Genomic DNA, 16,206 nt, shown 5'->3' on the forward strand with positions numbered 1-16,206 from the left:
TATATATATAAACAGGGAGTTACTGGCCCATCAGTGCTGGTTTAGGAAGAATTTGAGACGTTACAGTGGCTCAGAAAATGAAGGGAAGTCAACAGTATGGATATCTGTCTGAATTTACAGGAGTGGCTTATGTGAGACAGTGGAAGTAACTGTCCGATTCCATTGACACTGCTTAGGCTTTTACTGGTATAGATATCCAGATCTGGACATCACCCTTCAGAAGGAATGCAAAGCAGAAGAACATCACTTGGACATTAATTTAAAAAAAAAAAAAAAAATCTGAATTTGTGGAACCAATTATCAGCCATTTATCCCTCCAGATGTGAGCTGGAGATTTGAGACATGGTGGTGGGTTGCAAGGTATTTGTTTGTTCTGCTGCTTTTTGTATGAATGCATCCTAATACAGCCAGTTATGAAATGGCAGCAATACCACTTTATAATAAATGCAACGGTTATAAACTTATTAATATCCACTGCGCCCTTTGGGATATAAAGCAAATACAATGCAACAGTAAAGGTTAAAGGGACAGATGCAAGTCAGTGTAACACAACTGGTGAAGTGAAACCTACTCCCAATGTAAATAGTTTGCATATTGCATAGATTAGACCAACACAGATGCTTCCCTGTCCTTCAAGTATAAGCATCGAAACCCATTCATTAGAAGTTAAAATGGCACCATATGTACCTACTGCAGCACAGCATGAGACATACTAGGGTTACAAAGAAAAAGTGGATTTCAGTCCAGCTGCTGTCATTTAAAGTTAAGTGCAGTTCTGGGTAGCTCTTCTTGATGATTCCCCTTTCTATTAAGGATAAAAAGACAAACTGCAGTGGGGAAAAAAAAAAAAATTATCCACATCCACATCCATAAAGTTTATCAACTTACAGACTCCAGGACAAGTATATGATTCATTATTTTGCACCAAATAAGCACAGTAATATACAAAAGCATGCAAAATTGTTTATGGTACAGAAAGATCCTGTAACTTCACTTCTCAAGTAACTGGCGAACATTCAAACCACTCCTGCTTTTCTAGGAAGATAATTCCTGAGATGCAAAGTTGGGTTGTGTGTTGGCATTTTGAAAGACACTGTACTTCAGTGAAGCATACAGGAACGACTTGGAAGGGACATAACAAAACAGGAACAAAATATTATCTAATACAGATACTCAGAGGCAAGAAATGATCATGGGGTTAAATTACAGTATGCGGTGGGCTTTTTTATTTTGTTGAAAAGTACATCTTTTACTGGATTCAACATAGTAATAAGATGAAAAGAGGTTCACTGGCAAGGGAGGAAAAAAAGCAAAGGTTTGGAAATACTTGTCACAACTAAAATAAATGACAGCTTTTTCAATATCCCATAGGCAGGCTGTAGTAGACAATGTTTTCCCATATGCATGAAGAAAGTAAAGTATTTGACTGATATAAATCGGTTTAGCACAAATGCTGGTCTGTCTAAGGTTAAAACCTGCACTACTTGTTTCTTTTGATAGATAATATAGGTAATATCTAGCTTTCACTCCGAACTCATGCTTTAACACTCAGATTTTATCCATATTTGATTACAATTTCATCACACCTCTCTAATCAAATAAATTTACTTTGTCCTCCAAGCAATCACCTCAGTATTCCAGTATGTAAAAAATACTTTCATTATGTTTATTATAAAAATATAAATGTTTCCACTACAAATCATTTTACATTAGTAAGAGGCCATCTACAATTGCACAATATATAATCTAAATGAGTAAGTAATGCTTTGAAATACAAGTTAAAGTAAATACATATTGCCAATCAAATCACATCTATACATTGCTTATTGAATGCTAAGTAACAGCACAAAACTAGAAATGTTAGCAGAAATAAATAAAATGGAAACTATATTTAAAGATACAAAACCAATAATACGGCATGTCATTTTATGAGCAGTCGCATTTTGCTTGATGTCATTAACTGATGCAAGTCCTGTACAGGAAGATGGCCACACAAATTCTAGTATCTCTACTCCACAATGAAGAATTGTACACTGCTATGTATACATATGTACACGGGGACAGGGAGTATAGGATGCTTGCAACAGAGGCCACTTACAGTACAAATCAACTTTTGACGGTGAGAAAACGAAATGTATTTTAAAACTCTACTTCTAGTAGCAAAGAAGAGCAAAATTGAGTTTCTTTTTTCCCAAGCATCAGTGAGATTTAATCTTTTATGCTGGGCATGCTCAAACAGTGGGCAAGGAACATGACAAGATACTGAGAAAATTGAGGGTGGTTGGTGCAAAGTTTTCAGTTGTCATCTAAAACTCTAAGAACTGGTTCTGTGTTTTCCGAAGCAATTTACAGATGTTTTCTCCCCATCCCAGCCCCCTCACTCACTCCCACTCTCCAGCAGTGGAATGAAGCCGAAGAGAAATGTCATGAGGAATATGTGATAAAAAGCTGTCCCCACACAGACAATGTCTGCAAATGGATTTTGGTGACTTAAATTCACTAAAAATGTCTGATATAGACCAGTCTCAAACTGGAGAATAGAAAGATTCTGAATGAACTCAGCAATGGAAAATACATCTTTTCTATTCAGCATGCTTCATTTTCATGTTAGATTGTGGCAGATAAGGAGAAAGGTTTATTACATCTTACATGCTTTATTTTAATTTTCTTCCATTTTTCCTTTTTTATTTCAACTTACTTTAAGACCCATTCATTTTTATTTGAGAACGTATTACTAATAATTATCCTGTGAATGTGTTTCAAATCCAGTCCTTTACAGCATGCTCACTGCCAACATTAAAAAGTCTCTAATTCTGCTTCTACTTAGCAATATGTGATAAACATTGTGTCTCTACATTTTATAAGTCCTGGACCTATGAAGAACAACTTAAAAGCCGATTCAGCCACACATATCGTAGGAACTGATTCTTCCCTTACTTATGTGCCCTATGCTACAATGAACTTCAGAAAACAAACCAATACAAGAAAGAAAGCATGACTAGTTACCTGCATATGCATGCAGAGCAGAAGGTGGCATGCCATACAGTCATCTGCCTCCCACCCTGCCTTGGACTTTCAGAGATTCACTGTTTTTCATTAGAATCAGGTTTGGATTCCAGCATGGCAAGCAGGGAATCAGAGTGGTCTCCACTAGTGCCCAAAGCCTGGCATCTAGTCTGCATGCCTGGCATCACACCTAGAGCGTTAAGAATCTCACCTAGATGTGGCAGAAGTGCTTTATACTGTGATTTAAACTACTCATTTTCAGAGTGAAGAGTTGTGACTGCTCAGAATAGGGAATGACATGCTCCAGAGCAGCAGGATGCTGAAGATGGAGGAGGGCTCTCAAACCCCACCTTCCAGGCTCCTTTTTCCACTGAGAAATGTGAATGCTCTCTTAAAGATAGGCTTCTTTTTGCTTTCTTTCAAGGAACAGGTGCCTAATGAACCTGTGCCAAAAATTAAATACTCCTGTAGAGAAAATTAAATTTTCCTGTCTTCTAGCTCAGACTTAGGTAAAATTACATACCAAAGCCTCATATCACAGGTTAAGTCATCCTTTTAAACAATCTACTTACCCTTGGCTGCAAGTCAAGACCTCAGTGTCACTACCAGCAGCTGCCCACATGGTAGGAGACCACCCAGTTCCCAGCTTTGGGAGCCAAGCCAGCCAGCCAGAAGGCAGAAATGGACTACTCCTCAGTGAACTCAGAAAGCATCCGCAGTTACTGCAGGATGCAACCCCGACTCATCTTCACGTCACCTCGGCAAATCTCCCACCTGAACACCACCTGAGAATAGGGGTTCTTATTGTCACAGGAAAGCAGGCCTTTGGAAAGTAAACGAGATCTATAGGCTTGACCAGGGCAGATACCGATCTGAAGATCAATATGCACACAACCCTGCCAAAACTCAAGCCTGGGTTAAAATATCACTCACAGCAAATGGAAGGAATCTCAATAAGTCCACATGCTTTGCTGGAAAAAAGACCATCTTTCTTTCCTTCTGTATTTCATATATGATGTAGTAATTCACCCTCAGACAATTTCTCAGGCTGAACCAATGAAGTTTGGATAACATTTGGCACTTGGCAATAATACAGCCAGGTTAAGGTATTTAAGCATAAATACAAACAATAATGAAAAAAAAAAAAAACAAAACTAAACCAAAAGAAATAAGCCTTTTCAAAATTAAGACTTGTTTCTATTTAAATGAACACAATAAGGGAAGCTAACATAATGGCAAAAATCTTTTGTCAACTAACTCAAAATAGCTACAAACTTTATTTTTGTGTTCCTTTCTGAAGTTGAAATAGCATGTTACAATGACATTATAGTAAATATGGCCAGACAGGTTGTGAGGTATAGTCCTCTATTTTCGTTGCTTTTAAAGAAATAAAATACCTGTTACAGATCTCTTCTGTATAAAAATACTGCAAGTCTTTCTTTCTTCTTGTTTGCTGTATAGATCAAATACACAGCTTTTATGTCCATGGGTTTTTTGTGTTACTCAGTCACTTAATACTCAAATGGCTCTAAGTTTTAGTATCACTGGTTTTTACTTGGAAGGATTTTTTACTTTTTTTTTCTTTTGAAATTTACTATCTGCATTAACAGTCAGTCAAGAGCACCCACCCTTTAGGATTAACAGATAGAAAACAAGTTCGCTCCTATTTTTAAGGCATTTATACTCAATATTTGAGTGTCTCAGTGGGTTTGAAATTTCAATCATCATGTTTCCAAAGCTGTTGCAAAGGACTCTTTTAAATTCTGCCACTTATCAGCCGTCATTTTTGCCCTCTGACGTAACTTTTCTCTTTTTTTCTCTCCTGAGCCACGTCATTTTGGTACCTTACACAGGAACAGGGTTGTTCTTTGTATGAGTTTCTAGAGCTTTGATACTGCTAACAATCTTCTTTTGAGGCCCCACAACTGTGACGCCGACTTTCTTCACGTCACTGAAAGAAAGAGAAGATGCATTGAGTGAGCAAGCGTGTTGTCTGTGCTTCCCAGTGCTGATGTGAGCAGACAGCAACCAACACACTAATCTTGCATTGCTGCATTGGAAGAGGCTCCAGGTATGGTGATATTGCTGAAATACAAACCCTGGTCCAAAAAATATTGAACGTCACTGTATGAAACCAGCAGGAGGACACAAAAAAAGGAGTAAAAGCTCATTTAGCCTTGTTGTGTTTGCTTAGCTGGCAGAAAAGACAATGAAACAGTGTTCTCCAGTGATACATGCACTGGGATTTAGGGGCAAGGTGTTCACTTCTGGGCCAGCTGCAATCTTGAGCCTCTGACATCTCCATCCCCCTGTCAGCCTGATTGCTTTTCCGGAGCAGTGCTGACATCTCACCACTATGTGCTGAGCCCTCTGAAGGTCGTCTTAACTCTGGTACCAGCCCTGAGACTAATGGCTATACGCCAGGCTCCAGTGTCTGCCATGCCTTCCACTTTTCATTTCTCCAGGTCGTCAGTCTCCTTGTTCCTTGGGCAACACAGAAGTGGTTTAACACCTGTGAAGGGCTAATTAACCAGTGGTTCACAGGAAATTGAGCATTCCTAGAGGATTTCTGCACTGTCCCCAAAGGGTAATTGTTATAAAAATCCATTAGCAGCCTTTTATTGTTGCAATAATACAGTAATTAATGGCATTGTTGTGTTTAATTGTTGGTATGGCAGCTTCTGCTTACTTTTCCATAACGTCTCAGGTGTCCAGCTAGCTCAACAGGGAACTGAGAATTCCTTTGGCACTAAGTTCATAACTGTGCTTGATGCCTTTTCAGGTGCTGTGACAACATTATCCTGCTCTTCCTTGTCACAAGAACAAAGATGGATTGCATTTAAATGCAATAAACTTGCAAGTTGTAAACTTCCAAGCTTAGTACATTTAAATGTCAAAACTAGAGGCCAGAGGGAGTTCAGCGTCTGAATAGTTATGAGTATGTACGAGGAAAGCAGCTACAAAGATCTTACTCTGTCTCACATGATTTTTTATGGAATATAGCATAGGCAGTAAAGGAAAAGACTGGTACCTGTGTCTGCTGTGAGGATACCCCATTTAAAGGGCAGATTATAAAGTATAAACAGAGAAACTCCTAAACCATGAAAGAAAGTGATGCTGGTGTACCAGATGATACACAGTGCTAGTGTTTCAGAAGAAAATAGAAATTTTGCTTGTCATCAGTAAGAAAAAGCTGTGGGACCATGGCCTTCATGTAGTCACCAGAGCATCTAGGGTTCCTGCACACGTATTGCAACTGCAATAATAATTTACATTTGTCTCTTTAAGTATAAGAATATTTTAGCTAAAAACTGGAAACTCCATATAAAACCACTACTCTTATGCTTAAATTTGTACCTCAAGTCACAACCAAAGTCGAAGAGCTGTAGTCAATTCAAACTTACTCTGTAGAAATCTTGGCTATTGTATCACAGGTGCTGTACTCCACGCCTGTGAAAATGTCTTTGCACTGGCCTGTCCGAAAACCGTTGAGCCAATCACCTGTTGTGCGGAAGGCTGAAATGTCAATGTTACTTTGGTCCAGGAGAAGATTTGATGGCCTGAAACAAAAAAGAACGCGATGAAAGTTAGGGAGCAAGGACATGTATGGATTTATTTTGTATCTAAACTTAGTACTGGCATCAGCAGGAGCTTCCAGGCTAGACATGGCATTTCTGCTCATCTGTGGAAGTTATCTGCTGCTGAGGCCACCACATGTACTCACACTGGCAGCTCTGGTGAATGCTGCATAATCATCTTGCTTAAGTGCACCAGCTTGTCATGCCCACATTTAAATAGAGGAAGCATCACCAATTCACGAAGTTTATCATTACCTTACAGTTTAACTCTAGACTCCAGGTTGAGCATGTTGGTAGAATCTACACATATAAAATATTCAGAGTATTGCAGTCCATTGACAAATCCTAAATGCTGCTAATAAGTTAATAGCACAAATGATATAAAAGTAATGGCTTTAAAAAAATTGTATCAAGTCTAAAAATCAAGTTAAGTGAATTTGTCAGACAAAGGTAACTGCACAAGACTTGCATCCTGCAGTGCACAGAGGCAGAAATGAGTAAATTTGTTATTAAATATGCTTAGTCAAATGAAAAATGCAATTGCCATGTCTAGTTTAAAACTGATGTTCATGCTAGGCCAGAAACTTCCATAAGGATATTAGACAAATAATTTAGAAGTAAGAACTGAATCATCTCCTGCCTTTGGAATTAACTTGGTGCTCATGAATGGTGTTGAACTAGTATGATTTCTGTCCAAGATCTTTACTTAGAAAACGATTAAGAAACTGGTACAGAACAAAATCAGCACAATGAATCAAAGAAAATATACGTCCATACTTCTTTATCCATTTAAACCTTTTTCCACCTGCCTAAGACTACCTGTAGCCTACCTACTATCAGAAAAGGACCTGAGGATGTTATCAACAGTCACGTGAACATGAGCCAGCAGTGGGCCCTGTGGCCAAGAAAGCCAACAGCATCCTAGCTTGTATCAGGAACAGCATGGCCAGCAGGACTAGGGAAGTGATTATGGCCCTGTACTCAGCACTGGTGAGGCTGCACCTTGAGTACAGTGTTCAGTTCTGGGCCCCTCACTACAAGAAAGTTTCTGGAGAGTGTCCAGAGAAGGGCAACAGAGCTAATAAAGTCACTACAAGAAAGACATTGAGGTTCTGGAGCGTGTTCAAAGGGCAACAAACCTAGTGAAGGCTCTAGAGCACAAGTCTTACAAGGAGTGGCTGAGGGAATTGAGGTGGCTTGGCCTGGACAAAAGGAGGCTCAGGGGAGACCTTATCACAACTACCTGAAAGGAGGCTGTAGACAGGTGGGTGCACGTCTCTTCTCATAGGTAACAAGTGAACAATTAAAACAAGTGGAAATGGCCTCAAGATGTGCCAGAGGAGGTTTAGATTGGATATTAAGAAAATCTTTTTCACCAAAGGGGTTGTCAAGCATTAGAACAGGCTGCACAGGGAAGTGGTGGAGTCACCATCCCTGGATTTATTTAAAACATGTGTAGATGAGGTGCGCAGCGACATGGTTTAGAAGTGGACTTGGTAGTGTAAGGTTAATGGTTGGGCTTGATGATCTTAAAGGTCTTTTCCAACTGAAATGATTCTATGATTCTAGGAGCTATTGAGAAAAAAAAATATACTTCTCAAAATAATGATTAGATCTATAATTTCTTGTCAAGAAGTAATATATTGGAACTGACACTACACTTTTTATATTGCAAATGGAAAAAATTGCTGTTTCTGTATTGATCCAGAAATTAATTTCTGTCTGGTATGAATACTCATGTTTTCATGGTCTTGTGAGCATACTGTAACTTTTTATTTGAGAGCATCAAGACCGAAAATAAATGCCAGCCCTTCCTTATGAAGTCACTACAGTTAGGCTCTACCACACTTTGCTGCAGTCATTGAAAAATACCACAAACAGACCCAGTTACTTCTCTTAACTATTGCTGTAGTCCACGGAGAGACACAGGCATTTCCAGGCAGGGGATCTGTCCTCTCTGAAACAGGTCTTCCAGGCAAGCAGCTTGGGGGAGACGTCTAGCTCTGAGAGAGAGGTGAACCTCTCCTCAGTTGTTGCACCTTGCTGACTTGCTGTCTTATTCTAAGGTCTGTGAGAAGACACTGCATAGCAATAGGATCAGTAATTTCTTCCTATTGACAAGACATCTTACTAATTCTAGATACTCTTCTCTCTCAGTGCTAATCAGTACCATGATGGTATCTTTGACTCTGTTTCTGCATTTTTCCCTTCAATGATAAACATATTTACATACTAGACAGTTTTTTAGCCCCCATTCAGAAACATACATGCTCCATTTGTCTCAGGCTTAAAGCTAAGCTTAGCTTAGATGTGCTACCTGAGTGCAGAAGACTGAACTAGAGGATGTTCAAAGCAGTTATCACTGCAACTTTACAGCCTCTTTTCTGCCCCATAATTCTTTTTCCCTGTGGCTCTAGTCAAACAACATGTGCACAGGAGCCTGACTACTACAGCTAAATCCATCTGAAGTGACTTTTGTCACTGCAAAGAAGTGAAAATGAGAGGTGGTTAAGCTAACACCACAATTTAAAGACAGTGATTACACAGTGTAATGGGTAGGTGATGGCTCCTAGTAGAGGAAAATATCTCTGAGTGCTGGAAAAAAAAAACATAAATGGGGTGAGATTGTAAAGGTACCGAAGAGAACAAAGTATTTAAATACTGGTGAATTTAAGCTCATGAGCAGCCTCAAAATTCCAAAGAAAACTTCTCAATCCCAGCACAAGTTTTAACAAGTTTCATCAAGATTAGCAGCACTACAATAGCATAATCCTGCAGTATATCTGGCTTGCCCTGGAATCAGATACCACATCAGTTACACTAAGACTTTTACCTTCTACCTCTGAAGAAAGAACAATATAGCTTTATGAAAAAATAACTTTTGGTATTGGCTACATATTAAAGAGCACCTTTTACTTCCAATGTTTTGCCAACTATTATAAATCAGCTGATTTCTAAAGAAGCCTCAGAAAATTATTTTAAAATCTTCTTCCCTTCTGGGATTGCAGGCCGTAGTTAAAGAGCTCATTAGATGCTTGAAAAATCTTAACTTCAACACAACAAATGGACATAACACTGCTGTAGATTCACCATCAATTTTCACCAGGTTTCAGAGCAGTGATGTACCTGACGGGACACCTTTCGCCTGACTACTTTCCCCCTGGAGCCCAGTCAGGACAAGCTGCTGGAAAAGGTCATATCCACTGGCAATAACCACAGATCTCACATTCTGGGAACAGCCATAGGTAGAAAGCAACAGAAGACACAAGAAACCTGCTCTGACCCCAGAATACTGAAGCAAGGAAAGCACAGCGTGGCCATTCTGACGCAAAGACTGAGAGGAGGACAGACCTCGCAGCACAATTCAGGTTACTGTTCTCAAGCTAAAAACAGATCTTAGGCACCTATGATGTGATACACAGCTTTAAACGGTCTCCAGTTAAAGGCTCAAGTCTGATAATCAGACACAAGATATTTTTATTCAGTAGCTCTACAGTCTGCATCTCCCTGACTACTGTTTGTACCATGAAGAGCCAATGCTTTTTATTTATAGTTTTCTGGGTATAGTGCCTGGAATCCCAAGACATTTATTAAGAGTATTTATGAAGTGTTCTTAGTGATAAAGCATGGAGAATTTTTTTTCCCCCAGCCTAGTAGGTCTTTTTAGCTTAAATCTAATAAAACAAAGCCTGACTCAAGAATCACTAATGAAAAAAAAATGTATAAACAAGTTGAAATAGAACAGGTCTCTAGGATTAGGAATTAGAGTGGCCCAAAAGAGCTTTTATGTTTATTACTTGGATCAAAGTATCATGAAGACAAAAAATATGACCTAATTTTAATGCAAGTGACCTCAGAATAACCAGCACTGTAAAGTATCATTTTTCTCCTTGTAGGATTCAAAACAAAAATTAGTTACTTTCCTCCTCAGAGAGGACATCTGGACAGTTTATCAATGAAGAGGAATTTGTCTCACTGCGAAGAGTCTGTGATGTCTCCTTGGATGCAGCAAGGGAAAGCTGGGCTTTCAGAGCATCTGCACACATCGGCAGTTTTTTTCCCCCCTGACCCAGCCCCTAGACAGAAGGTCTGAACATGAAATTTATGGTCTGGGTGATGTGTGCCATGAGCTCACACTTTACTAGACAAATTAGACGGGTTGCAATCCGTGCAGCTGTAAACGATGTCCTGCAGGGTTCCACCTGATCTTTTACAGCTTTTCATAAATCAGTACCTACTAGCTTCAGAAGAGAGTCATTAAAAAGAAATCATGGAAATTACATGTTTGCTCAGGGGAAGTGAAATAGAACATTTTGCTCTAACTTTTCTTCTCTCTCCTCCTTTTTTTTTGAACTCTCTTTACTTTGTTGCTTTCACCAAATATGATATATCCCATTGTGTCATCTGTTGACAGCCACAGAAAGACTTGCTATCTGTTCATCCTGACTGTGTGTCTGTCTACAGAGCTCTATTTACTGACGTGTGGTGCCTTGAAAAAAAATCAGCAAGACTTGGGTTAGAGAGAAATTTAACAGTGAGATGCCAGTTACAAAACGCCCTGTTGCTGAAAGCTTTCTCTGGCTGTGGCCATTACATTAACAGTAGCAATTAACCTTTGAGTCATCTGCAGTAGCAAGGAGACTTACAGTTTGTTATTGTTAACACAGCTTTTTGTCACAACACAGCAAAACTTTTGCTGCACCATATAGTGTGCAAAGACCACAAAGACCACAGAAAAAGGTCATTAGAACCCTTCCCAGTATAGCATGAAAATCTGATCTCTGATTGGCTGCTGACTGGCAAGAAAGGGATACATGAACTTGTAAAATCTAGGAACCAAGACAAACAAAAGGAAAATGTCCTCCTATTTCTTCTGCATGAGGGGTGGTATTCTGCAAATACACAGAGGAGTTGTGCACATACAGTCCTGGGCTTCGTAATGCAGTAGCTTCTCTCATTCCATCCCTTCCAAACAACACAACCAACCTTCAGTTTTTAAATGTGGACTTTCCCTTCCATAGCAAGTTTCTTTTAAAGGGGAAATAATTTTAAAAACATAAAGTATTTTCCTGTGGCAAATTTTAGGTAATTATATGTTGATTTTGTAAAGTGAAATTATTCCCTAGGAGGAAGTCAGGCCTAGTTTGACACAACTCCTATGTGCTTTATTGTCATGGCAGGCTAAAGCACAGAATTCAGGTCTAACAAGAAGTGTATCTCCTATTTCAAGAGAAAAATAAACCAAAACACAACAGCTGGCATAGAACACAGATGTTAGTTTTATCTTCTACAGCAAGCAGAATCATAAGTATGCATGTGTACCAATGGAAGACTAGTAAATAACACAGAGTTATTATGTCTACTCGATTATCTCTGGACCTTAAAGATAAGAACTTCTGGAGTTGCACCTCTCCATTCCCATTTTTAAGGTACTCTTAGCAAAATTTGTAACTTAGTCCATAAAATACAGTTCAGCTCTTAGGGTGGCACATCTGCTTTTCCCAAGGGGCTTCATATTATGCTTGCACACTCTCAGAATATGCAGTTTGTGACTGCTCTTTGAAGTCAAAAGAGAGCTGGAGAAATGACCAACAGGGAAAAGAATGCAAGTGAAGCTGATGGCCTGCTGCAAAATGAAATATCTCTCTAAATGTCATCCTTGACTTCTTGCTTTCTAGCTCCATGTTGTCTGTTGGCAAAAAACTTAACCACAGTTTCCTCCAGGACAATGAAAAAATACAATTTCAGTTTCCCCATAGGTCAGTTCTCCAGTCTTCCCTACTCCTTTAGCTGCCCCTCAGAATGTGGTTTTCAAGGGGCTTTTATCCTTTCAGCATCCTGGTGGAGTAATAAATCATATGCCAGGGTCTTTCAACACTCCTCAATTTTACTTTTTCCCACCACCAAACCACTGAAGGCAAAAAATATCAGCACGTTGCTGAAATGGTTTTCTCTTTCTCATAATACAGCTTAAGGTGTGCTTTTAAGCTGGAGAAGTAATGTCACGTGGCTGTTTTGTAGGATTCATAGATGCCCCAGAGATGACAGACCCTTAACAGCAACCAGTCATTATTGTTAGGACAGTCTATAGGCTCTTTACAAGAGGGAGAGAAAAATGCCTCAGAGAGCTCTTAAAATGCTTTTCTGGCTCTTTGCATCTACCATTTGCTGTGTATGATTTGCCCTTGTATCTCACATTTGGCTGCACTGCAAATTTCTACAGACTTTTGTTACAGCTTTCATGGCTCCATGCAGTTTCTTTTCCAGCATTTCCAGAGTTGTCATTAACGCTAACGAGGGTTTCATGTTGTAAACCCAGCACATAGAACTGAGAACAGAAGAACAAAACCCCTTGAAATCACAGTAAACAGCAAATGCCCACGATGAGGCCACTTGCTGACCTGGCTGTGTTACTATTTAAATTATACAGTACTCAACTCGGTCTGCTGTGAATTCTGCTCTGAGTGTCATCAGGAAAGTCAAATTAGAGGTGCAAAACTGCAAATAGATGGTTTACTGTCTCTGTTAGCAGTAAGCCCCAGCAACTTTTAACTTTGAAGGAACAATGGCTGATTTCTGGTCTGCCTCAGGCACAGTATTAATGACTGCTAGAAAAGTTAGGTGAAAATAGGGCTTTTCTGTCTCTAGCATGCTAGCTCAAGTCCCCAGAAACCTCATCAGTCTAACTTCTGGATTCATGACACAACCCAAACTACAATTAGACATCAGGAAGTATACTGTAATCTTCCATTTTTCCTTGTGATTTTTAGTTAAGTTTTTCCCAGCTCCATAAATTCACTATTTTCTGTTTAACCGACTTCAGAAGGAGGGCTAGTGTTGTAGGCTGACATTACTTAAATTCTTTTAGAGAGAGCATTCCATTTTAGGACACAGATTATATTGTTGCTGGGTTTTGAAGTAGGCTAAAAATTCACATGTAGGCATGCATTACATAGCACTTGGCCAAACCCGGACTGTGTTGTTAATGCCTGGACAACCACAAAGTGTAAGCCCTCTCTGAAACGCTCCAAATAAAACTGTAATCTCCTTCCTTCAGCCCCCCGGCCTGAAAGTTCCTAACAGGGAGAAGCAAACAAGCAGTATTACAGCAGGTAAGCAACACAGGTCAAGCACCTGTAGCCTTCTAACATTAGTGGCAAAAAAAGAGGAACTTTTCAACAACGTGTTCAGCCAAAACAAATAGTTGGTTTTGTTGCAAATACAATTGTAAAAATAAAAACAGGGCTTGAATTATGCTGCATAATAGAGTACTGTGAGTTTTTTATTTGATCTGTTTACTGCTCCTATTGGGTTTAATTTTCATAAATATTCTACTATGCCAGCATACTACAGAGTTTCCACAGAATCATCAGATTTTAAGTGGAAACAAACTTTGTGAGAAGTAAACTTCAAATTTTAAATTGCAATCAACTACCTCTAGACATTCAAGAGCAAACATCATGCTTGACATCAGTGAGAGCACCCCAAGGACAACAAAGCACATGTTTAGCAGTGAACACTTGCAATCAACTACTCACGAATTACAGGATGCTCAAAAACTGCTCAAGGAAATTAGTCCAGTGAATAATTCAAACAATACATAAAATGCAAGAAAATCAGGATAGAATTGTAAACAACTTGCTAACACATGAAACAATGTATGAGGAATTATTCATACACATTTTCGAACACTTTCGTATTTTCATCAGGAAGAGTAACTGACCCTGACACCCTAAATTTCCTGGACTATATTAAAAGAATTCCAGCTATGCTTTTTCTGAAAATAGTGGCTTTCTTCCTTTCTACCCTTAGCTATAACAATAGCAGTTCAACTTGTATTTTAAATGGAGAACATCTAACATACAACAGAGATCCGAAAGCAAACCTACCTCCAATGCTGCTGTACAACACAGAAATAATGCTCTTTTTTTTTTTCCAAATACAGTTGCACAGAGTCAAGAATTACCAAAAAGAGGTATTTTGGGGATTAAAGAAAAATCCACATAACTGTTCCTAGATGTATTAAAAAAAAAAAAAATATTCCCATATACATGTATGATGTTTCCTCATCAAAGAATTAAAACTTAGAAATTAATAGAATATTTGAAATTTGCATAATAGTAGGAGATACACAGTCTGAAGCCTTTGAGTGGAGTTCTAAGGAGGCAACTACACATTTTGCAAACTTCAGTTCCAGAGCATTCAATATAATCTTAAGAGGATTTATCCATGTACCTTAATTGTCATTCATAAACACAAAGAATAAATTCAAGTTGCATGTTCACTATTGTAAACCAAGAATAAGTTGACTGAGCTTGATAAGGTAACTCACTCTGGAAAAAAAGAAATTTGGGGTTAAATTTTATTTATTTGCACAGAAATGGTGCATAGTTAACATGTATAATGATCTTAATTTTGAAATTGTCATAAATATAATTTTAAATGTCTTTTTATATTGGTAAGCAGCGTTATGTCTTTTAAAATCGAGTTTGATTTTCCAAAGCTTTTCACTTTGTATGCCTATTCAGAAATTCTGCATTTTGAAACACAACATTTACCATGCTATACAGAGCAGATTAGTGGACTAAAATGAATACTTGAAATTACAAACTAAAACTTTGCTTCAGAAGCTTCTATATGTAAGAACACAGAATCAGATTATTAATTATTTGAAAATATCTTAAAGCCAAGGACTGACTGGAAAGCATTTTGGCTGGCTGATGCTACAAACAATGCTTGGAGCCCAGAGAGAGTAGTCTACAAAATGCAAGCGAGCCAGCCTTATGTGCTGTTTATGAAATCAACTGGCTTTACTGAAGCTTACTGCCTTTGCTGAACACCCTCTGTCTCTTTGATGTATTTCACGTTAAAGGTAGCTCCATGCCAGAAGAAACAGATGCTGAATCTTATTAATGACTACTGGTTAGCCTGTAAGTAACACCTTCATCTTCAGAAATTTCAGGCAAATTTGCTAATTAATCCTCCTGCAAGGAAGGTAATTTAAATTTTCAGAAAGAAAGAGAAATTAGCTAAACAAAATAATAATTTTAGAATTCCAAATAAGTCTTTGAAATGGATGATGTTTTTGCATTTTCCAAAATAACACAAGGACCAACAGATTTTGCAAAACATTTGATAGCTCTATTTCCAAACTGGAAATTATTTCACAAATGTGTTTGAAACCACACTACTGGCATCTTACTGGTAGGTGGACAAAAGTCACCAGATAATTCTGCAGAATGCCCCGTAAGCAGTAAGACCTGAGAATAACTTTCCACGTTAGATGCTTGGGCTGGATATAAACTGAGAATAAAGATACCATATGATAAATGTCTCATTAAAAATCTCCTTTCTCAGAGATCCTCCTCTCAGTTTGCAATGCAAAATACGTAGCATTTTCTTTGAAGATCCAAAAGAGACTAACAAAATTGTCAGCTGTTAATTCTGAATAACCTGTATAATAATGATCTTTTTTACAAGGAAAACTATCAGCTGCTTATTTTCTGCATTCTATATATGAGAGAAATTCTTGCAGCCCTTAAAATACTTAGATATAGCTATTAATATAGCTAGAAACACACATGCACACACAAATGGTTACAGACCAAGAAATATCCTGAGT

At 38.4% G+C, this 16,206-nt stretch overlaps 1 protein-coding gene across 1 annotated transcript in view; it reads right to left on the reverse strand.

Annotated features, from left to right (window-relative positions):
* Positions 1-4,446: 4,446 nt before the first annotated feature.
* LOC103772929 (ephrin type-A receptor 3) overlaps positions 4,447-16,206 on the reverse strand; it is a gene marked incomplete at its 5' end in the record, with an annotated part of 57,854 nt that continues 46,094 nt past the window's right edge. Inside the window, 2 exons of the mRNA XM_008940276.1 lie at positions 4,447-4,957; positions 6,411-6,566. Coding sequence (XP_008938524.1) covers positions 4,852-4,957; positions 6,411-6,566 — 262 coding nt within the window. The remainder of the gene's footprint in view (positions 4,958-6,410; positions 6,567-16,206) is intronic.

Source organism: Merops nubicus, unplaced genomic scaffold (genome assembly GCF_000691845.1).
Source record: "Merops nubicus isolate BGI_N331 unplaced genomic scaffold, ASM69184v1 scaffold2860, whole genome shotgun sequence".
Taxonomy (NCBI): domain Eukaryota; kingdom Metazoa; phylum Chordata; class Aves; order Coraciiformes; family Meropidae; genus Merops; species Merops nubicus.